Source organism: Bombus impatiens, unplaced genomic scaffold (assembly GCF_000188095.3).
Source record: "Bombus impatiens unplaced genomic scaffold, BIMP_2.2 scf_0914, whole genome shotgun sequence".
In the NCBI taxonomy this organism is placed as follows: domain Eukaryota; kingdom Metazoa; phylum Arthropoda; class Insecta; order Hymenoptera; family Apidae; genus Bombus; species Bombus impatiens.
In genome coordinates this window covers 510,822-531,248 of record NT_177333.1, presented here as the reverse complement: position 1 = coordinate 531,248, position 20,427 = coordinate 510,822, and the positions used below count along the sequence as shown (strand labels likewise).

The 20,427-nt window shown below is 35.1% G+C and overlaps 1 protein-coding gene across 17 annotated transcripts in view; it reads left to right on the top strand.

Annotated features, from left to right (window-relative positions):
* LOC100749695 (kazrin) overlaps positions 1–20,427 on the top strand; it is a 139,062-nt gene that overhangs the window by 70,754 nt on the left and 47,881 nt on the right. For 15 of the 17 annotated variants that reach the window (XM_033323347.1, XM_033323348.1, XM_033323344.1 and 12 more), the window contains one exon: positions 13,140–13,252. In XM_033323347.1, coding sequence (XP_033179238.1) covers positions 13,226–13,252 — 27 coding nt within the window. In that variant the 5' untranslated portion in view covers positions 13,140–13,225. Of the gene's footprint in view, positions 1–6,909; positions 7,059–13,139; positions 13,253–20,427 lie in introns of all 17 variants that reach the window. The other 2 variants (XM_012390993.3, XM_033323340.1) reach the window with 1 other exon arrangement.

Sequence of the window (20,427 nt, the reverse complement as noted above, 5' to 3'; positions counted from 1 at the left end):
TATTTATTACGAAGTCTGATATTGGAAGCCTTTTAAATTAAAGGATTTACTTTGATAGTTGATATAATGTCGATGCAATTGAATTTTCAATAACCCTTTTCGAGTATGCGGACTTGTAATTCAGGCCAAACTCAAAGCCATGTGTTGCGACGGCAGTAAGTTGAATAATAGAAAGGGCTTCTCCGGAAAGCGTAGTAAAAAGATTGTACGGAGAGCTTTATTTGTAGAAGCACGACCTATTTCCAAGAACTTAGAAGAGAATATATAGGCCGTTAATTAATTGTTAAAGGTGTGCTAGGATTAAATTTGAGAATTGGGGCATTTCCTAAGTTCCGAAGAGTTTTATTTCTTTGCATTGAGCTTCTCTGTGGAACGTTCTACAATTCTACAACAATTCTACAACATGAAAATAATTAACCTAGATGTTCAAAAGAGTTGAACAATTTCATTCTCAGACCTCTAAATCAATGATCCTTCATTAATAATATTTCTATCTGCGAAGATACCACGAATGGTGCCGTTTTTTTTAAAGGAAGAGGAAAATTTGCGCGATGAAATAGTTTGAAAGTCCTTAATTGCGTGTATTAATACTGATGAACAACTTATCTGAAGTATCCGAATTGATAGAAGCGAGAACACGTGAAAATTTACACGATGCACGAGAGAAACACGATAGTCTACAAGTTTTGAATCGTATCTATTAATTTCAATTTTTAATTCAACTCTGCTCGAGTGCTGTAAACAACTAATTTGAAAGCTGGAAAATCTGGATACTCCTGTACGCATAAAACATCAACTTTTCCAAGGCGTCATGAATAATAATTTTTAGCTTCCATCTGCTACAAGCTTGCGTAGTATCTATTAAAAACACGATAGATCATATCTATCAATCACAATTTAACTTTCTCAAGTAGAGTAATTATTTTCGAAGAGAATAAAATTTACATGGCGTATAAAGAAATGTTGACAACTCCTTGATCGTATTAATTCTAATTTAACTTTCCTCAAGGTTTCACCGACCTAGATATCACCTTCGTCGCGAAACCTTAGTGTAAATCATGCTCTAGTCGATCTCTATTAAGAAAAAAAGAACCTATTTCCATTAATGAGATTCGCGCGAATAAAAAATCCGAACGTATCGATGGGTTCGGTTAGCGAAGATATTTTTCTAGCTAGAAATCTTTCGTGTCACTAGAAATTCTGGAACGCTCTTTCCTTTAGCTTTATTCGCCGATCGATGCTTCTTTTCTAAGAGGATGTGTGCTCCATTGAGCAATGCCGTGCAATGGCTCTGCGGAGGCTCGTAAATACAAATTACATCGGCATTATCCACCCTATTCTAAGATAGCAGGAATCTGCACTGAGATATTGCCGCATAGATTTCGGAATTAATGTGCCAGTAATATCTGCAATCTGTCCTTATCCTAATACTTCAGAACCTTCGGGAAAATATTCGCGTTCCCTTAAGTACAGTGATAAATCTGCGTATGCAGAAATGATAATATAGTGAAGCTACGTTTTGCAGGAATTTTGGATGTAAAGCTGGATTTGGTTAGTTCAGAGTGTCGCTTGTGGAGCGTAGAATGTTATCTGAGAAAATTAGGAATGTGGCCAAAAATTTCATTCTATATTTCTTATCTATGTTTTTGTAAGAAAAGATACGCGTATAAAATATTGGGTACATAAAATATGTAAAAATATAGAATATGCAAATATGTATACAATATGTAAAGTATAGGTATATGTAAAATATATGAAAGATAACATTTCTTGGCCAATTTTATCATAGATAGTGAAGAGATACTGAAAGAGAAATAAAATTCGATACTTGTCCGCGATTCGTAAGTTCTTATAGATATTAATTTAACTTTATTTACTTAATTTCTTGATTTCTTTTCATTCTTTCCTTCAACGTTGATTTACAATTGATCGTTCGAAACTTACTTTCTTAAGCAACACTAATTTATAATTTACAAAGAATAATTATTAATCGTCGATTTTTCATCTTTACTGGCAACCAAATGTGAGATCGGAAACCTTGTTAATTTTCTTTGGATAATCTACTCTCCGCACGAATATCCCTGTAAATTGACAGTGTAGCAAGTTTACATTTGGAATCCCTTGGCAACGAGGTACAGGCGAACTGGTGAAGCCAAACCACGAAATTTACGTTTCGCGAGGACGCGCCTCTGTTTCAAGAATTATCATCCATTCTGAAACTTCTGACAGAAGAAGGATCCACCATAGCAACTTGCATTCCAACGGTGAAAAAGGAAATAGTGGAAGAACAAGCTTGCCAGAATATACGCGTCGTTCGCGCAAAAATGGAATTTCCTAATGAGATTTTTCTTCCTCCAGTTCTCAGCATCATTTATATCGTCCTCGCGAATCGAATTTACATTTACCTCGAACTTTGAATTAAACAAGTGCAGAAAATTTCGCCCGTTAATTTCTATTAGTCGAAACAGTCGTGGAAAATCCAGTTTCACAGTGAAATATGGAATGAATCATTAGGAGAAGCTTCTACAGATTTGAAAAACAGAGTGATTTTATGATTAATTTGTGAAGATGGTTTTAATTCGATTTCAACGGATTTCATTTTGTGGATCAAATTGGAAACTTACGAACTCCGGAAATTTATATATATTAAATTAGTTGCGTTATTTAGAACTTTGTGTACCTTAAAAAAAAAGGAAAAAGGAAAAAGAAGGAAACAGAGATAAAAGAAAAAGAATTTAATTTGAAAACTTGCAATCTATACAGTAGCATTTCAAATTCATAACATCTATAGACTAAGGTAGTTTCGTTTAAGGATTTTGGATCTTTAAAATATATTTTAATAATGACAATTTTAATTAGGAAGTTTTCGGCTTTTGAGATATATAAACTAGCGTCTCTTAAATTTTCACTGATTTTTCAATAAAATTTTTTGAACGTATTTACTAAAACAGAATTACTCTTTTATAAAATGAAATTGCTTGTTTTCTTTTATTGGCGAAAATAAATGTTTATTTTATTTTGTATTATTTTGTATGCAATTTGGAAAGGAAAGAAAATCGCTGTTTTGCCGTGGCTTCAGCTGCGATCCTGTAAATGAAACTGTCATCTGCCGAACGCTCCCTCCGTTTGACAAAAGGGATCGGCAAACCAGTATATGTCCATTTCGGAATTGAACTCCAGGGGGTCGTGCATTAGAAATTGCCACGGCTCGGAATAAACGTGACAACTCCAGCTGTTTCTCTATAATAAACGAAATTACTCGCTCATTTTGCATCCAGTCTGTTTGATCTAATGTTTGTTCCTTAATTTATTCTAATTCTGGCTTATCTCTAGCTTCGCAGAATTGTTCTTAAACTCTTCTCGTTTACGTCTTTTAATTTGTTTAATTAATTCATTTCGATCTTCCAACCTGTGTGTGTAATTATTCTCTTTCAATCGCAATGTGATTGCAGCAGTTTCGTAGTATGAAACTTTTGTAGTAACTAAAGATTCTAGTTGAACATAGCTTGACTTGAGAACTTCTTTCTGTACCATTATCTCATTCAATTGTTTTAATGTGTATCTAACAATAAGGAATTATTATGTTCGTAGTAATAAACAGTTATTTTCCAAATTTGATACTTTATAACTTGTGTGTAAATTTGAAATAATTTCAATTAAAAATTAGTACTCACCTTTTCTATATTCTATTTGTAGCAAAATGTAAATTCGCAGCTCTATTGGCATTGTAATAGTGTCAACCAAATCTACCGTAGTTAAAGAATTAATTGGCAAAGCCAAATTATCTTGTGTCACCTGGATTATAAATATCTTAAGCGATTAAATTATTGATATGTTTATTTCCAAACATAAAATCGAACGGAATAGATTATTTCGAAGAGTACAAAAATATATTCGTATCACTTGGATTATCAATATTTTGAACGATCAAATCATTAATTCATTTCTCTTCGAATAGAAAATCGAAGACAATCTATCGTTTCTATTGTTATGAAATTATAGATATCTTAATAATACACTTGACCATTGGCTCATGATTTCTTTCTCGATTTTCCACTTCATTTATTTTGTTTATTTATTATTTATTTATTTTCCATACTCCTTTGTATATTACAAATCTTTCTTATGATCAAAAGCATTTATTTATCTATTTATTAATTTTCCATTTTGCTTTGTATTGGCAAGAAGCCACCATAGACCCATAGATACCGTGTCTCCCTTATGACTAAAGTCACTAACAGTAAGGCGCGTAAATCAACGAGCAAACTTGGTTGAACGCAACGAGGATTTATCGAACGTGTCCTTTTCCCTGTGTAATGATAAATTATGACGATCGAATATCGAGTTCCATCGAGGGGGAACGATGTGTATGTACATACACAGTACCCTTAATAATACGAGGGACCGTAAGCCTCGAATTTTTAGGGGATGTTTATCCTACCATCGCTGTAGATATCCGTTGTCAAAGCTCGCGCTCTAAGGGTTACGTCTGGACGATAAACTAGAATTGTGAAGCTTAAAGCAAGAGTTTATCAACCTTTCAACGTAACTCGAAATACTAATAAGTCTTGCGTGTTATTAATTCACATGGTTTCTGCATGATTCAAAATATATAATAGTAGAGAAGTTTATATGAATAATTACATATTAATAGAATAACAATTACAGTATTACAATATTAATTACAATACCAAAAGAGTGATATAATATTTGCAAATGGGAGTGTACAATTTATAAAGTATTTTAAATGAAATCTATATAAAATTTAATTCGTGTAGTCTTTGCGAAAATAATTGCAGGAGTTTTTGCTTTCTAGGATCGTTTCACAAAAATATACCACTTGCAGACACTCTATAAATCTTTGTTCTCTCCGCGAGAAATATAACTACAGCTTTCACTTGTTTATTTTCCCATAGAAATGTTTTATATCACAGAGATTCACGCTCCATAAATCGTCTTCCATTTTCTTGAATCAGATTCACCTCGAAAGAGAAAATCAACTATACTCAATGACAGGAGTGAGAATCATAGTGGTGTAAGTTCATTCCTATTCCTCGTGAAATCGTAGTCTGTGTTTATTGTTACAAAAAATCCATTATATTTTTCCAAATCATTTATCCAGGAAGCAAAGAAGGGGATAGAGTTCAATAGAGTGTAAATAAGAACACAGGCTAAAGTTACACTGATGTATGTCTAAGGAAATTTGCTAGTATAATATGGTTTAGTACTAGAGCAGAACCAAGGAAAAAGTATTGAAGGTGTAAAATAAGTTTTAGGAAAATAACTACCGACATAGATCTGTAAGTTTAAACATAAACGTACAATAGACATTTAGTCTAGCTTATGATAAATATTATTATTACTATATTATATTTTTCCAAATCACGAACGTGTCAAACACAGAGTAAAATTACAACTTAATTAATTATGAAACTAAAGGAATAATACGTTTGAAGATTAAAATGGGTAATTATAAATCCAGAACTTCAAAATCTTGACCTACATCACTACGATTTTCAGCCTGCCATTTTCTGCAACCTCCACTCATATTTTTATCGTTAAAAGAATTTAGTATCAAGATTTTTAGCACCGTTCTACCTTTTTCCTTTCTAAAATCGGTGCTCGCAATTTAATCATGCTCAAACAATCGTTAACGTCATCGTTAGATCTCCCAGAACAGCCTTCCATTGGACACAGCATTAAAATGCTCGCGAAGATTATAAAGATTTAGTAATTAAACAGAGTAGACTTAATGCCATGTTATCCAGGCCTCGTAAAGAGAGAACCTTGAATGCAATGTTGTACGGGATTTCACCCTTTGTTGCTTTTAATCTTTGACGTACCACCGGCAGTTCTTCGTTGTAATCTCTACTCCGTAATCAGATAATCTACATTTAATTAAAGGGAAACTCTTGATTGAAGAACAGCAATTAACTAGGGACATTGTGCGAATATCTATAGTGATGTAATATGACGCATTGTTACGTAGCCAAGGTGATATATTCCGGGGCAATAGGAAAATTGCAAAACATTACTGCAGCAATAAAATAATAGTGTACGTTGGAGAAAATGTGTGAAAACTAGATATGTAGATCGTCCGGAGTTTTCTTTTTTATTATCTGTTGGAATCTTGGTGATAAGTGGAAATGGTGAAATCGCAGGGAACATCGTATTCTCATCGTTATGAAACGAATCAAGATGGTGAAATGAAGTACATGATGTAATATTTTTTTGTAATAATGAGCAGTGACATAAATTCCGTTAATTTTCTGTAACACCGTGTTACAGGACTTGCAGGTTTTACGTGCTTCTGTATCTAGATACATTAAACTTTATTCACCATTGTGGTACAATATTTCAATAGCGTAACATTAGACACATCAGTACCAATTGAATTGACGATTTATTCGTATCTATTATTATTTTTATATATACATATTTTATTAAGTATAAATTTATAGCAACCATATAGCAAAATATATATGATATATATATAAAAAAATAGAAATAAAATGAAATAAAGATAAGAAATATATAGCAAATATTTGATATAACAAATAATTATAGTATAATTAGTAATTATAAATTATAATATAGTAAATTTTTAATTATTAAACGTATAGCAAATTCAATTTTAAGCATAAGAAGTACTTCTAATATCTCAAAATCCAAGCTCGTGAAGTATCTTTTATTTCCTCAAATCCAACTTTAATAACAGAAAGAAGATCGTCTATACAATTGAAACCCAATAATAAGGGAGAATTATTTTACGGTAGAAAATCGTTTCAATCGTTTAATTAGGGGGTGAAAAGTGATTGCAGGAACGTCAAACGGAGATTCGTATCAAAGCTCTCGCACCATGACCGCGGATTCTTTAAACAAAGATGTTGAGTGTCACGTGAATTTCAGATGGTCCCTTTTATCATCCTGGGAACACAAGCTCCGTGAAGGACCACTCAGAAAAATGAGCGCAGCCGTAGAAAACGGCGTGGAGACCTCGAAACCGCGCGGCGTTTTCTCGAGGGCATTCGCTAAACGGGCGCAGCCCTTCGAGGAAGGTGAGTCTTGCAGGAAAAAAAAGTGGTATATGGATTACCATGGTGCACATGGGGCTTTCTTGGTGATTGGTCGTTGCTATTTCATAAAGCACCGTAGAGGATGCAGCTGAAACTGACTTTGAAAGAAGTCTCTAATCTTCTAATAAATTGCTTTTAGAAAAGGAGTGAGTAGCTGGAGCGGGTGAAAGGTTTAAGAAAAATCGTAGAAAATAGCATTTTTAATAGAAAGATGCTTTAATGTACGATAACACTTTACAACTTGATCGGTATCTCCGATCTTTTTCAAACTTCAATATATTGAAAAGTGCTTCTTAAAGAGGTAAAATATCATTTTGTGAAGTGTCGCAGAAAATGAGAAACACTTTTTAATTTGTATTAAAACTAAACCTTAACCTTATTTAAAACTAACTAATTTTTGTTCAAATGTTTAACAAAAATTCCTGTTGCTTGTTCTTGTTTGTTGAGCGTGAGTCGGACATAAAAATTTGAGTACTACAGCAAGGTTGATGGTAGATCTCACAGCTATAAATCGTAATTGAAGGTATTACAGCGAAGTTTCAGAGATCTTAGAACTCTGAAAATAAATTAAAGTTGTATAGATGTTTCCATGTAATCTGTATTTAGTGCTTTTCTTTATTTATGTTTTTTACGGATATTGCCACTTTTTATTCCTTAAACCTTGGCAAAAAGTTTTCGATGAGATGTAACAACGCTGATCTAGTCGATAGTAATTATATATTGCCAATAAAAGTGCTATTTATAAAATTACCTTTAACTTTTTATCATATTCTTTCAGTGAAGTTTATTTTCGTTATACTAGCTCAGACAAGTTTATTTTTATTACAATAGACTAACTTTATTATTTTTTTTAATACGCACTATGGTATTTTATATTTCGAAACATTCTTGATCTCTATACAAGTAGAAGTATAAAATTATTACTAATTAAAAGCTACTCAATTATTACTAACTGAAGATTAGTGAAACTCTCAGTGAAATTACAACAATATTTATGATACCATTTATATTAGGTCGTCCGAAAAGTTTCTTTCGTTTTATAGGGAAATAATGGATACATAACATTTTCCGTTTTATATTATTTTATCGAATTATGTATGATCCATTTTGATCTATCAAAATAAAGATCACAACGTTCGACAGATTAGGTTTCATGTTTGTATAAAGATGCGTCGTTGCAAAAGACGTGTCTGTAAAAGATAGACACTTTCCGGACAACCTAATCGCAATAAAAGGGTTAATCTCCTGTCTGCAAAAATAGTACGAATCTGCACGCGAAGTTAAATAAAAGCTGGCTATTTTGTCGAGTATATCTCGACGTATCGAATAGGTTTCATTTTCGAGGAAAGATCGTAAAGAATATTCCTCCGGTCTGTGCGGAGGCGCATAATATCAAGCTATCCCATATATCAGGCTAACCCCTTCGCGGTTCCCTGCTGGTCTCATAGCGACCTCGTGCTGGAAGCGCACTTAACGTGCTTGCGTGTTTGCACGTAGACCTATATACCAGCTGGGAGGGTCGCCTACGTCTACGTAAGCCCTTTATGTGCCTTAATGCACATACCTGACCGTAACCCGATGCGTGTACTTGCCTGTCTTAACTCTCTGCAAACGTAAAACCATCTCCTCCAAAGGAATACGAAAAGATATTAAGGTGGACAATCAAACGGATACCACGATTTTTAAACATCTTTCACTCTCTAACGAACGAAAACGCAGAATTTAATGTGAATATCGGACGGAATAGAAGGGAAATATTACTAAAACGAATCGGAACGATTAATTGGTATTTTTGCAGAAATTTTTTAAATTTACAATTTTTCTTTCGTACAGGTTTTACATCATAATCGTTGGTGAATCCTGTGTTAACTATTCTATGATTATATGTAGTATTTTTAATCACGATAATATTCGTTTTCATAGTATTCGTCAACGTATCGGTTTGATCACTCCCAATGAAAGTTCTTACTTATTAAAAAGTCTACTAAAATCTTATTTAAACTGGCCAATTAAACGTTCAAGATATTTTAGACATTTTTCTATCTGCCATTTTTACCTCAATTCTCAGAGACTTCACTTTTTTTCGATAGAGCAATGCTTAAAAATACTGGAACTTTTGAATTGGCCGCTTTTTTATTTTCAATAATATAACGCCGATCATATGTTAGCTTTATCTACAAAACTTCACATCCGTAACGAACCGTCTACGTACTTCAAATTTTATCTCGATACTTTCTAATAAATGAGAATTTGATGGGATATAAATCGAGTATCGAATTGAACGAGCGATTGGAAAAGAGAGAGAGAGAGAGAGAGAGAGGAGTTTCGAGAGCTCGCTACATTGACGTTTATGAGAGTTCGATAGGTGTACTAATGCATCGATATCCACCAAAACAGTACAGTGCTCCGAATTGTGGAAAATGTCATCGAATTTCGATGTTTTCCGTCAATTACACATTACCCCAATCGTCCCTGATAATCTTCCACTGTATTACGTAGTATAACGCGCAATGAACATTGTTGATAATAGCTGAATAATGTGAAGAAAATTTCATACAATATGACATTTTATTTCGCAATATCACATCCATCGGATGATGATATTTTTAAAACACAAACTCTAAAAAATTTCGTTGGATTTTAAACAATTTTCTAGAAGAAATTTTATTCTTAAAATTTTCTAACGTAATAAATTTTATGCACAACTTATTGCACATTTTGAATTCTCTGTACGAAATTTGTTCCTGTATATCCTTAAATCCGGACGACGTGACGACAATATTAATGTTTGAAATGTAGAATTTTCTACGAACATCTTGCTGCAAATTCTGAATTTTTCACGCGAGGTTTTCATCCCTAACGCTTTTCCCTTAATATGTTCACGTTCAGGCGACGACAATATTAGTAATATTTACAACATGAAATTTTCTAGAAATCTTTCTGCAAATCCTAGAATTACAGAATAATTCTCTGCGGTTCTCTATACGGGGAAATTCTCGATAGAATTCTCTACAAATCGTATTACAACGCCCAGTCCACCGTAACATTTGTGATCAAGTCAATGATCGAATAAATTACGATTAAATACTGAAATAAAAGATTCACGATGAATTAATAAACGGTTGATTTTCATCTGTTAACTGGCCGGAGCAACTTATTTACACGGCAAAGATTGTTGGTAACTTCGTTAGTCGGGTAATTGCCGGTGTTCGCTTTCGGCCATGGTGTAATTGCTCGAATTTGAAAACTAATTAAGCGAGAATGTTTAAAGGTTCGTTACGTGGGGGGCAACGAAACGGATTTCTTATCTCGTCGCTTAATTACTCGCTGCGTACAACTTCTTGATGAAAGGATGTAACACTTGGTCGAAGGTGTGAGCAGAATAAACTTAACGCAATTACCCCATGAATTATTTGTATCGCCCGGATGAGGAATAAAATGAAATTACCGAGAATGTTCATCGACTCGGAATCCTCTCTAGAAGATAAAACTTTCAGAAATATTCGTAATATCGAGGTAATCGATAGGAAACTTTTTTATTATGAAACTTCTGGGTATGTTCATTAGTATTTGCTGAAAATGTCTTATCACGTATCAATGATATTACGTTTGTTCGTGTTATTCATTTTAATAATATTATATTTGTAATATTATATTGTATTATATATTGGTGAATAGAATTGAAAGTCGCAAGAAAGACGTGACATAATATTAATGGGCTTTTACAACTAAAAGGAAACATTTTAATATAAAATAGTTAAAAGCACTTGTTAAATTTAAAAATATAATCGATGAAGTTAGTAGAACTCAAAGATAGAAACGTTAAGTGTATGTAAAGTTTAGGAAAAAAGTAATTTGAATGTTATTCGGTATCATTGGAATTTTTAAGTTTCCAAAGTTCGACAATTTGAATTTAGTTCAATTTTTGAAGGACGATATTTTTAACCTTCTTCGACTTTGCCAATCTACTATTGTTCCCAATTTCCAAAATTCTAAATTCCAATTAGTCTCGTATTTCGACAGATCTACTTGATCAGTCAGTATTCACAGTTCCAGTTTCATTATCAACCAATTTTCAAACGAATTTCCAAATCTGTAAATTTTCACTTGATCCCAATTTTCAAAGTTCAATGACTGACTGCAGTTTCAATTATGGACTTTCGGTCGATTTCAGCTTTCAAAATTCTCAACCTTCAATTTATCTCAGTGTCTAAGTTTCGATTACGTAAATACATTTAAAAAATTCGAAGATTCTAATTTTTCAACTCATTTCAGCGTGACCATTTTTTCAAATTTCTTACCTTATTTTCCAAAATTCTAAATTCTCAACCTCTTCGTGACTGGCGAAATTCTATTCCGAAATCTTGAAACCACGTTTCTATAATGGCGGCTGTATGAATGGGAGCATTGTCTTCGTGAAAAATAGTCTTTTGATCTCCTATTTCAGTTATGAAAGGCAATAATTCGTCATGTAACAGCTCCTGATATTCTGCAGCGTTCAACTTACCCTTTATAAAAACGATTTCACTTGACACGCCCAGACACGAATAATGGTTTCTTGGAAATATTGGAGAAATAATGTAGCAACCGCGTTTGAATCTATAATTATTCCAAGCACTGTACACCCTGACACTCTGAGGATCTTAAAATCATCTAAACCGAGAAAAAATCAAATTTATTTCGCTTACCATTGCGTACATCGATCGTTTCAAAACTTTCGACCACGAACGTGTTGTGAATCGACAGAAAGCATCGATAGAAAATCGAAAACAGTCGATCGGTAACCCATCGAACATCGATTCGAATTCAGCGAATCGATGTCGAAACAATTCAAACGAAAGTTTCTCGTGCGAGTTGTACATCAAAGCGCACTCGAAAAAGTCGAACGCGATGTATCAGGAGGAGTAAGAAAAGGACGAGACATAGGGATGGCGTGGCTCATCGTCTCTGACCTATGATCGAAACGAGCTTGTCGATAACAGTTTAGCACCCCTCGGGCCTTTCCACCTTCGCGCCACGAGCACCAAGCTCTGAGAATTCAATTATCCCGTCGTAGCAACGACTTCGGCGAAGGTAATGCGAGATGAACGAGTCAGGATACGACGGCCATCTTGTCAGCACAAATCCCATGGTTCCTGGTCTTTTGTATTTAACTCTGCCTTGGAATTTCCACGTTATAATCTTGGTCCTTTTTTTTCGAGTCAGAGAAGTTTGTTTGAAGGAATTGAAATTCTACGTTGACGTTTTGTCGGTCGCAAATTTTGGCCTACGCCTTATATTGTCTGTTGTTATAATTATGATACATCTTTTGAATAAATTGTATCGAATCCATCATCATTATCAAATCTTTATCATATTATCTTCATTTATTTTCTACACGCATAAACGTTATATGAATTTTGTTTATTTATTTTTTGATTGTCCCATACAGTTACAGAAATTGGGATTATAATCATTTTCTGACCGTTCACTTTTGCTGGATCATTAGACTCACAAATTGCCGGTCTTTTCAGCGCATTCGTAAATCGCTTTACTTTAGTAGAACACTTTCAAACACGGGAATCGTTTGTCTCACGCTCAAGTGGCGATTAAATTAAAAGAAAGGCTGAAGTCACGTAAACGTGACGGCAGTCAACAGCAGATGGCAGAACGAAGTCACGTCTACGCGACACCAGTCGTCAAAGTGTTTTAACAAAGATTTTTTCGTATTTTCCTCGAATTTATGGAATTTTTTTATGATAAAATGATTTAAAGAGTTAATCTTGGAATTTATATTTTACCAAAAAATATTTCGAATGGAAGTTACTGTTCGACCATCGTAAGATTTAATGACACAGTTTTTATTTATTATTGTGATTATTACGATAAAATTAATTGGATCCATGATTTATAAAATTCTGGGTAACCCAACTAATTAAACTAAAAATGGTATAATCTGCAGACGAACTTTGGCTTGCTTGCTTTTTCTTCCTACTTTATTCTCATTTTTTCCATCTCCTTATTATTTCGTTGGTTTAGTTGATGTTACAAGATTCATATTACAAGGTTTATATTGTGTTGCAGCCCTCAATACCTTAAACCGCTTAAACAAAGAAGGTGAAGCACTTGCCCTCGAAGATGACCTCACAACGCACCCCACCTTGGCTTTGATGCGGCGCATCCTCGCAGATGCACAGGTGAGTCCGCCGATTACATTTCGTATTCCATAAAATTACACGCAGCGACTGAGGCCTGCTCGATAGCAAAATTCTTATAATTACATTCACGAACATCCTTCCGCCTGGCAGAGGAGCAAATACTCCTTTACGTCTAATTAAACGGTGCATATTAATTCAAATCTTTCCAATTCTCCAATAAATTACAAATATTAATAAATCGAGCCTCGAGTATGAACTGTGATTAACAAACATTAATGTACGGAGGCTCGTGCAAATGGTCGATATTTTTACCACGCTCTTAATAAACATCCGGGCAATCATCGAATCAACAATTCCGAGACTGAAAGTTATATCATCAAAAATTTATATCGGGTTCACTGCGACGCCGTTTCCGTATAAATATCATCGACTCGTGTAACGAGTTTCATCGAACGAAAATCACGGGATGAAAACTCATCCATACGGAATCGCACAGTTTATTTATCCCTTTATTATTGATTTAATTAAACGGCCGCTACCACTCACCCTACCCGTCGATATATCCAATAAATTTTCCACGGAAATGAAACGAAGCAACGTCTCACGCACACCCTCGTGAATTTTCATTTTACTGTTTCTTTTTTTACTCTTCCTCCCTCTCCGGTTCTCTTTCTCTCTCTCTCTCTCTCACCTATTCTCTCTCTTTTTTCATATCTTCTTTCGTTGTTCTTTTTTCGCTCTTTTCTCCATTCGTTTTTTCTCCTCGCGTATCTCGCTACTCATAGGCATTCACCGGGAATTGCAGCTATCTCTCTGGGAAAAAATGATCAAATTTAAAGGAAATATAGGAAACAGGGGCGTGCAATTATCGAACATAGGGAATCACATACCGCGTAAACACGTTTGCCGAACGAGTCTCATGCCGGTGATCGTTGCGGTATTCCTGAAATTAACGTAATTAAACGGCCAGCACGTAATTAATTGCACGACGATTGTGGATAGTGGCTGTTGCTGCTAGATCGGGAAGGATAATCCACTGTGTTGCCTTCTTTGTTTGAGAATCGGCTTTCGCCTCTTCGTTCGATCGTCGAGTGAGTTAATGGCATTGAATATTCCTGTTGAGTCGAGGAAACGTTAATCCTGCTGCACTCGGTTCTGTATAACTCGAAATGGATGCTATATGTTTTCAATAGACATTATCAAAATATACATTGGCTCGCGAGAATATTTGAACATTTATCATAGGAAGCTTTTATGCCCATAAAACACTTCGGAGTTTTCCCAAAGGGATAAATTAAACTCTACGTAAACGCAGAGCAGCGAAATCAAGAAATAATTTCTTATATTAGTTGAAATTTTCCTGCAACGAAGATTTATTGTCTGATTTCCTATTATAACAAGCGAGAAGTAGTATTAGTCAGTAACTAGTCAGACACGGCCAGCCATGCGCGTGCTTTAATCCAACGAAGACCAAACAGTAAAATAATGTGATAAAGTTGTATAAACACAACGAGCGTAAACAAAATGAATTATCTGCATCTTGCCACCAAGGCTTTCCTCATTTTCTAGTCACGATTCCTAGCAGAACCGACAGTCCTTTCTAAAATTAACAGAAAGAGGTCCTCCAGCCGAAAACGAGGACGCAGCGGAAATTGTCCGCGGCGCCGCGCCGGTACGAACAGACACGTTTTCAATCTCACACCTTGTCGACGAGAATGATCAATAGCACCGGTGAAAAATACCTGGGGAGAAAAGGGATGAGGGTGCACGCGAGAGAATTCTGTACGAGACATATCTCGAAGTTGAAATCGAGCGTGAAGCCAGTAATGTTCAGATTTCGATCGTTCCTTCGACGTATTTCTAACGAAATTATCGCTGAAAGTATCGAGGAAGCTAGAGAAATTGGTTCCTCTCCGTTTCAAGTAATTCCCGCCTCAGAGAACTGTACAACTTCTGTGATATCTAGAAGGTTAACGCTTCACCGACGTCGACGTACTTAGTTTTATTTTTATCCTTCCGGAACACGTTTAGAAAATAAAAGAAAATTCATCAATTTTTCTTCAAATTATTGCATTTTAGTTTGAGATATTAGTATGAACATTTACATCTATATTAGAAAGGCTTCTATTAATATTCCTATATAATTTCTTCAACGTTTCTCGAGTTACATATTATTTCAAATATTTATATTTTACGTTTAAAAATTATCTGCCATGGTTAATGAAATTTTTAAGTAGACCGATAACTGGTATATTCTTTCGTTAAAGTGTTAATCGACCATCAGCTCCATTCGTCCATTTGGGAATTTAAACACAAATGAATACTTTGTTTTATTCTACTTTTTACAAGCAATAATACGCTTAAAGAAGATTCCAAAAGAATTTTATATTCCATCGTATAAACACAATTTCCATAGCCTATTCTAACATAAGTATTAATTCGAATATAAATTGCAAAATAAGAGGGCAACTAATTAAAACTCTCCTACTTGCACTACGATGTTCAGAGACCCTGTAAAAAGCAAAGAAAGTGATTGATTGATCTGAAAATTTGCTGATTTGAAAATCAGCGTTTCTGAAGTCCCAACAAGATGCAAAGCGAGCTCGATATGCAAATGGTGTATACAAAATTAAATATACGATGATGTCGCGAACGAACAACCGCACCAATGCTGTTTGCACTGTTATTCCGAATTGCTACTCGTCCATGGTAACCAGTGGTCCGTATGGGGTGCAGTATGATTCACGCGAGCACTCGTTAATGCATTTTATCCGAAGGGAACAGGGACTAAATGAAAAATGCAGATCAGGAGACGCTCTTCCGCATTTTTTCCACTCCTGTTCCACTCTTTTTCAGCCTTTTCCTCCGTGCGGTGTGTTTATCAAGCTACTGAATAGTACCCTGCTATGCTTTCCGGTGAATCGTCTCTTTCCTTTCTTTTCCTCACGACTTCCCCTTTTTCGTTCACATATATTCTCGATTTTTATGAAGTTGGTGGTATGAAGGTTGCTCCTCCGCATCGGGAAGTTCTTGGAAAATCCAAAGAATTGACTTTTACGGTTCATACCAGCGAGAATTTTATTATCAATAATTTAGGAGGAAGGAGAAATCTATAGAAAACGGAAGATTTGATCTCTGATGTAATTGGGAAAATAATTTTGAAATATGAATATAAATAGAAGCTTTGGAATAAGGTTTCAAAGAATGAAAGAACTCGGCAATGAACCGCTATTTAAATTTTATATTTTGCGCCATTATTCACTCTCAGTAATTAATACATTCCTGTTACCGTAATATTGGCAAAAATTGTGGAATAAAATTTCAGAGGATCAAAGAAATTAACAATGGCCCCAATTCTGTACTCGAATTTCAATTTTTCGACCATTATTCACCCGCCGCGATTAATATTGCTGTGGCCAGAATATGAGCAAGAACTTTGGAATAAAATTTCAAAGGGCGAAGAGATCTTTAGCAATCGACTACATTTACCATTTACATTTTATTCTTTGAGTTATTAGACCAAATTAATCCGAATTATCCATTTCCTGGAAGCTGAACATTATTTCGGTATAAGATTTACAAAAAGTAGAGACTGATTGGTTTTCAACAGCTTGACTTCAATTCAAATGCCCACAATATCAAAAGGAACCCCTTTGGAATAAAATTTCGAGATACTGAAAGATTTATCAGTATTATAAGTTGGCACATAACTCACCGTAATTCAAATCTTATTTTTAAAACCTACGATTCTTCGTCCAACGTTAATACGATAAAATATTTCATTAAAATTAGCTGCTACTGAAGCTATTTGCACGTGTATAACAGACGTGCGCAGCGTGTTTCGTGCATATTCCCAGTAGAATCGACTTGTCCGTTCAGTGACTGTCTAATACTACTTATCCCTAGCTTCGAACGGAGTACGCGTAAATTCTACGCTATAGCAACTCATTCCTTACAACTGTAGATAGGTGTATATATATACCTCAAAACGGATACAGACTCACCTTTTCCCTATCAAATCGGCTTATGTTGAACACATATCCGTCTGTTCGTCTGTCAAGCCTTTTTTCGAGCACACAGTTTCGAGACAACCCGAGTGATGGATGACATTTCCTTCGGTGTGACAGTGAATCGCGCTGGGAATACGATTCTGTATGGAAGGCACAGTAAAAAGGGGATTAATCCATTACGGTTGGTGTTAAGGCACGCATAATGCTCGCGTGATGCGTGAGTTCACGCGCGTGAAAGCTCGCAATCCATTTGACTGATTTTTCTTTTTCATCCATTCGTGCGATTATTCGAACGTGAATAATAGCGATTTATGGCGCTAAAAGACAGGATTTACCTTAATCACACATTGTTATTTTATATTGTGCAGTGCTTCAATCAGTCGATATACATCGAAATATGGCTTAGTAATATCGTTCGAATGATACTGTATCAGAGATATGAAAATCGGTGCTTAGTTCTATTAAATGGTACATTTGATGTTAGTACAGCTTTGGTTCTAGTTTGCTCTTTATGAAAAATATTTTCTATGATATATGACATAGAGAATAAATATATATTCTCCATATATTATATTATTATATACTATAAATATATATGTATATAAAATAAAGAATACATAGATATTATCTATATGTATAGAGCACAGATTCTTTAAAAATACTTTTCACTACAATTTAACTCGAAAAAAATGGATTTTATGTGAAAAATTGAATAAAACGAATTCCATTTGAAAAATGAGCGATTCAGAATGACAGTTTAATGGTGGCAGTGATGGACACCGTATCGACAGCACATGCCATGAATCATTATATGCCGTACTACAAAATTTATCGCACAGAGGAATTATTAAAACATTATCTAATATTTTATACATTAATGAATACCGAAACATAGCTAAATAATGTAAAAAATCAGTCAAACATTATCGCACAATTTCTTGCTACTTTATTTAACAACGACATAATTCATTCAATTACGCATTACATATTAGCATTAGCTTTTGAATGGATGAATAATTAAATCGTCGTTCAGAGGGACGGAAAAAAGAACTGCATCGTACTAAATGGAGATTATTTATCCACTTATGGCAGGGATCTGTCGTGTCAATTAACGCGAATGACATTGTCATTTTTGTTCGATCGTAATATCGCATATAATAACGTTACACGCGGGCCAACCGTTAGATATTTTGCAGAAGGAGAGAGAACGCGGGGAAATATGGTGACAAGATTAATTGGAACTAAAATTTTTGCGAAATGTCATGGGTCTGTACTTGCGAAATGTATGTAGCTCCCCGCGGTTCGTCGACGTGCCGAGTACTCCGGTAATTAAATTTGCATTCCTTTATTTTTACCACCGCGAAGCGAGCTGAATCAGGCCACAGAGGAAAAAGACCACTCAAAACTCTTCTCTCTTCATATATATTTCTTCCTCTCTCTGGCTTTCTCCGTGACTCACGCGGATCGCTACAGGGAATCTGAAGCGAAGCAGCCCTGCGCTGTATATCCTCCAACTCGCTAATTGTATCTCGATTGTCGGCTACGAGTCGTTCCTAATAAATCTGCAATTTTATAGAACTGGGATCATTCGATATTAACGATAGAAAATTACCTCATGCATGAAATCATAAAAATAATGAAATTTCAATATGAAAAATATCTTTTAAAAATGAATCCTTTAGCATAAGAAGATGTTATCATTCCATAACAATCGTGTTAATAAATTAGCAATTTAAGAATCAAGATTATCGAATAGTAATTATGGAATTACTCTATGAATTAAATTATAAAAATGTCATAACAATCATAGAATTTCAATATTAAAAGTATCTTTTAAAAGCTAATCTTTTAACATAACACGATGTTACTATTCCATTACGATCTTGTTAACGAATTGACAATTTAAGAATGAAGATTACCTAATAATAATTATAAAATACCGCTCTACGAATTAAATTATACGGGTCACATAAAAATAGTAGAATTGCGATAGTTAAACTTGGATTAATATGTCAAAAATATAGTTAGAAACTGCGACTGCAACGACTGCGATTCTTGCGAACAGCACAGCAGAAGCTAGTCACGATTAAACGAATCGCCGGGAGGAGCAATATGAGCGGAGATATCATCTCAGGAGAGCGAACGAAAAAGAAATCGAGGAAAAAACATCGCCGGTAAACAACGTTCCGCACGAACAGGTTGGAAACTTCAATTTTCTCGCGGATCATGCACACCATTAAATGAGCAATTCTCTGGTTCGCTCTGGTCGAAGAACGAGAGGAACCCAGAAAAGAGGGTCCACGTTTCAAATGCAAATAGAAACACGCCTTGCTCGTGAGAGCAGTTTTCAGAGGTTCAGAGAGAAGTTTCGCGTTCGATAAAGAGTGGAAAAGCAATTTGGCGAGTCGCAACGGCGTTTCGCAAACAGAAAGGAATATAATGCGGACCTGGTTCTCGAAAGACAAGCTACAAATTATACGTGAAACCGAATTTCATACTTTACAAGTTCGCGGGAAATTGCGGTCGAACTTGTAAGCTTCGAATTAGCCGCGAGTCATGCGGTTAAGCCTGAATTTTCTAATTGCCTTGGGCAATTGCATTGATGAAAATTCCCTGTCCTTCCTTATTTTTTGTTTCTACCTTATTTCCTTTGTCTTTCTTTTGGCAGTTTCAATGGGATCGTTAAAGTATCACAGATGAGCATACATTACATTCGAGCACTTGTAGACATTTTTACGAATATATTACGCGTGTTATACTTCCACGTTAAAATTTCATTAACACTCTAATGAAACTCAACTATGATGATTCCGTTGAAAAAGTTGGAAACTAACATGAGAACGTACATGTGTATGTCGGAGATGAAAGGACACCGAAGCCTCCCCTTTGGAACTTCGGGATAATCCCCTAACACCGTAATCTAAATTCTATCATAGGCGTAATTAAACAATTGTCATCTTTCGATCCGATTGTATTTGTTCGAGATTTGTGACAGTGAGCTTGGGCTCGAGGCGACAGCCAGTCGCCGAACGTAGCCGCGGTCACGGGATGAACGCTTTGTCTAACAAAGGTGCGGAATAATTCTATAGCTCTCCTTAAAAGAAATATTTGTAGCGGCACGCGACAGTAAACGTTCCAACGGTTTCTGTCCCGTGGCTCGCCACACGCAGATCCTATTCTTCGGGTATGATGGTTACCAGATGC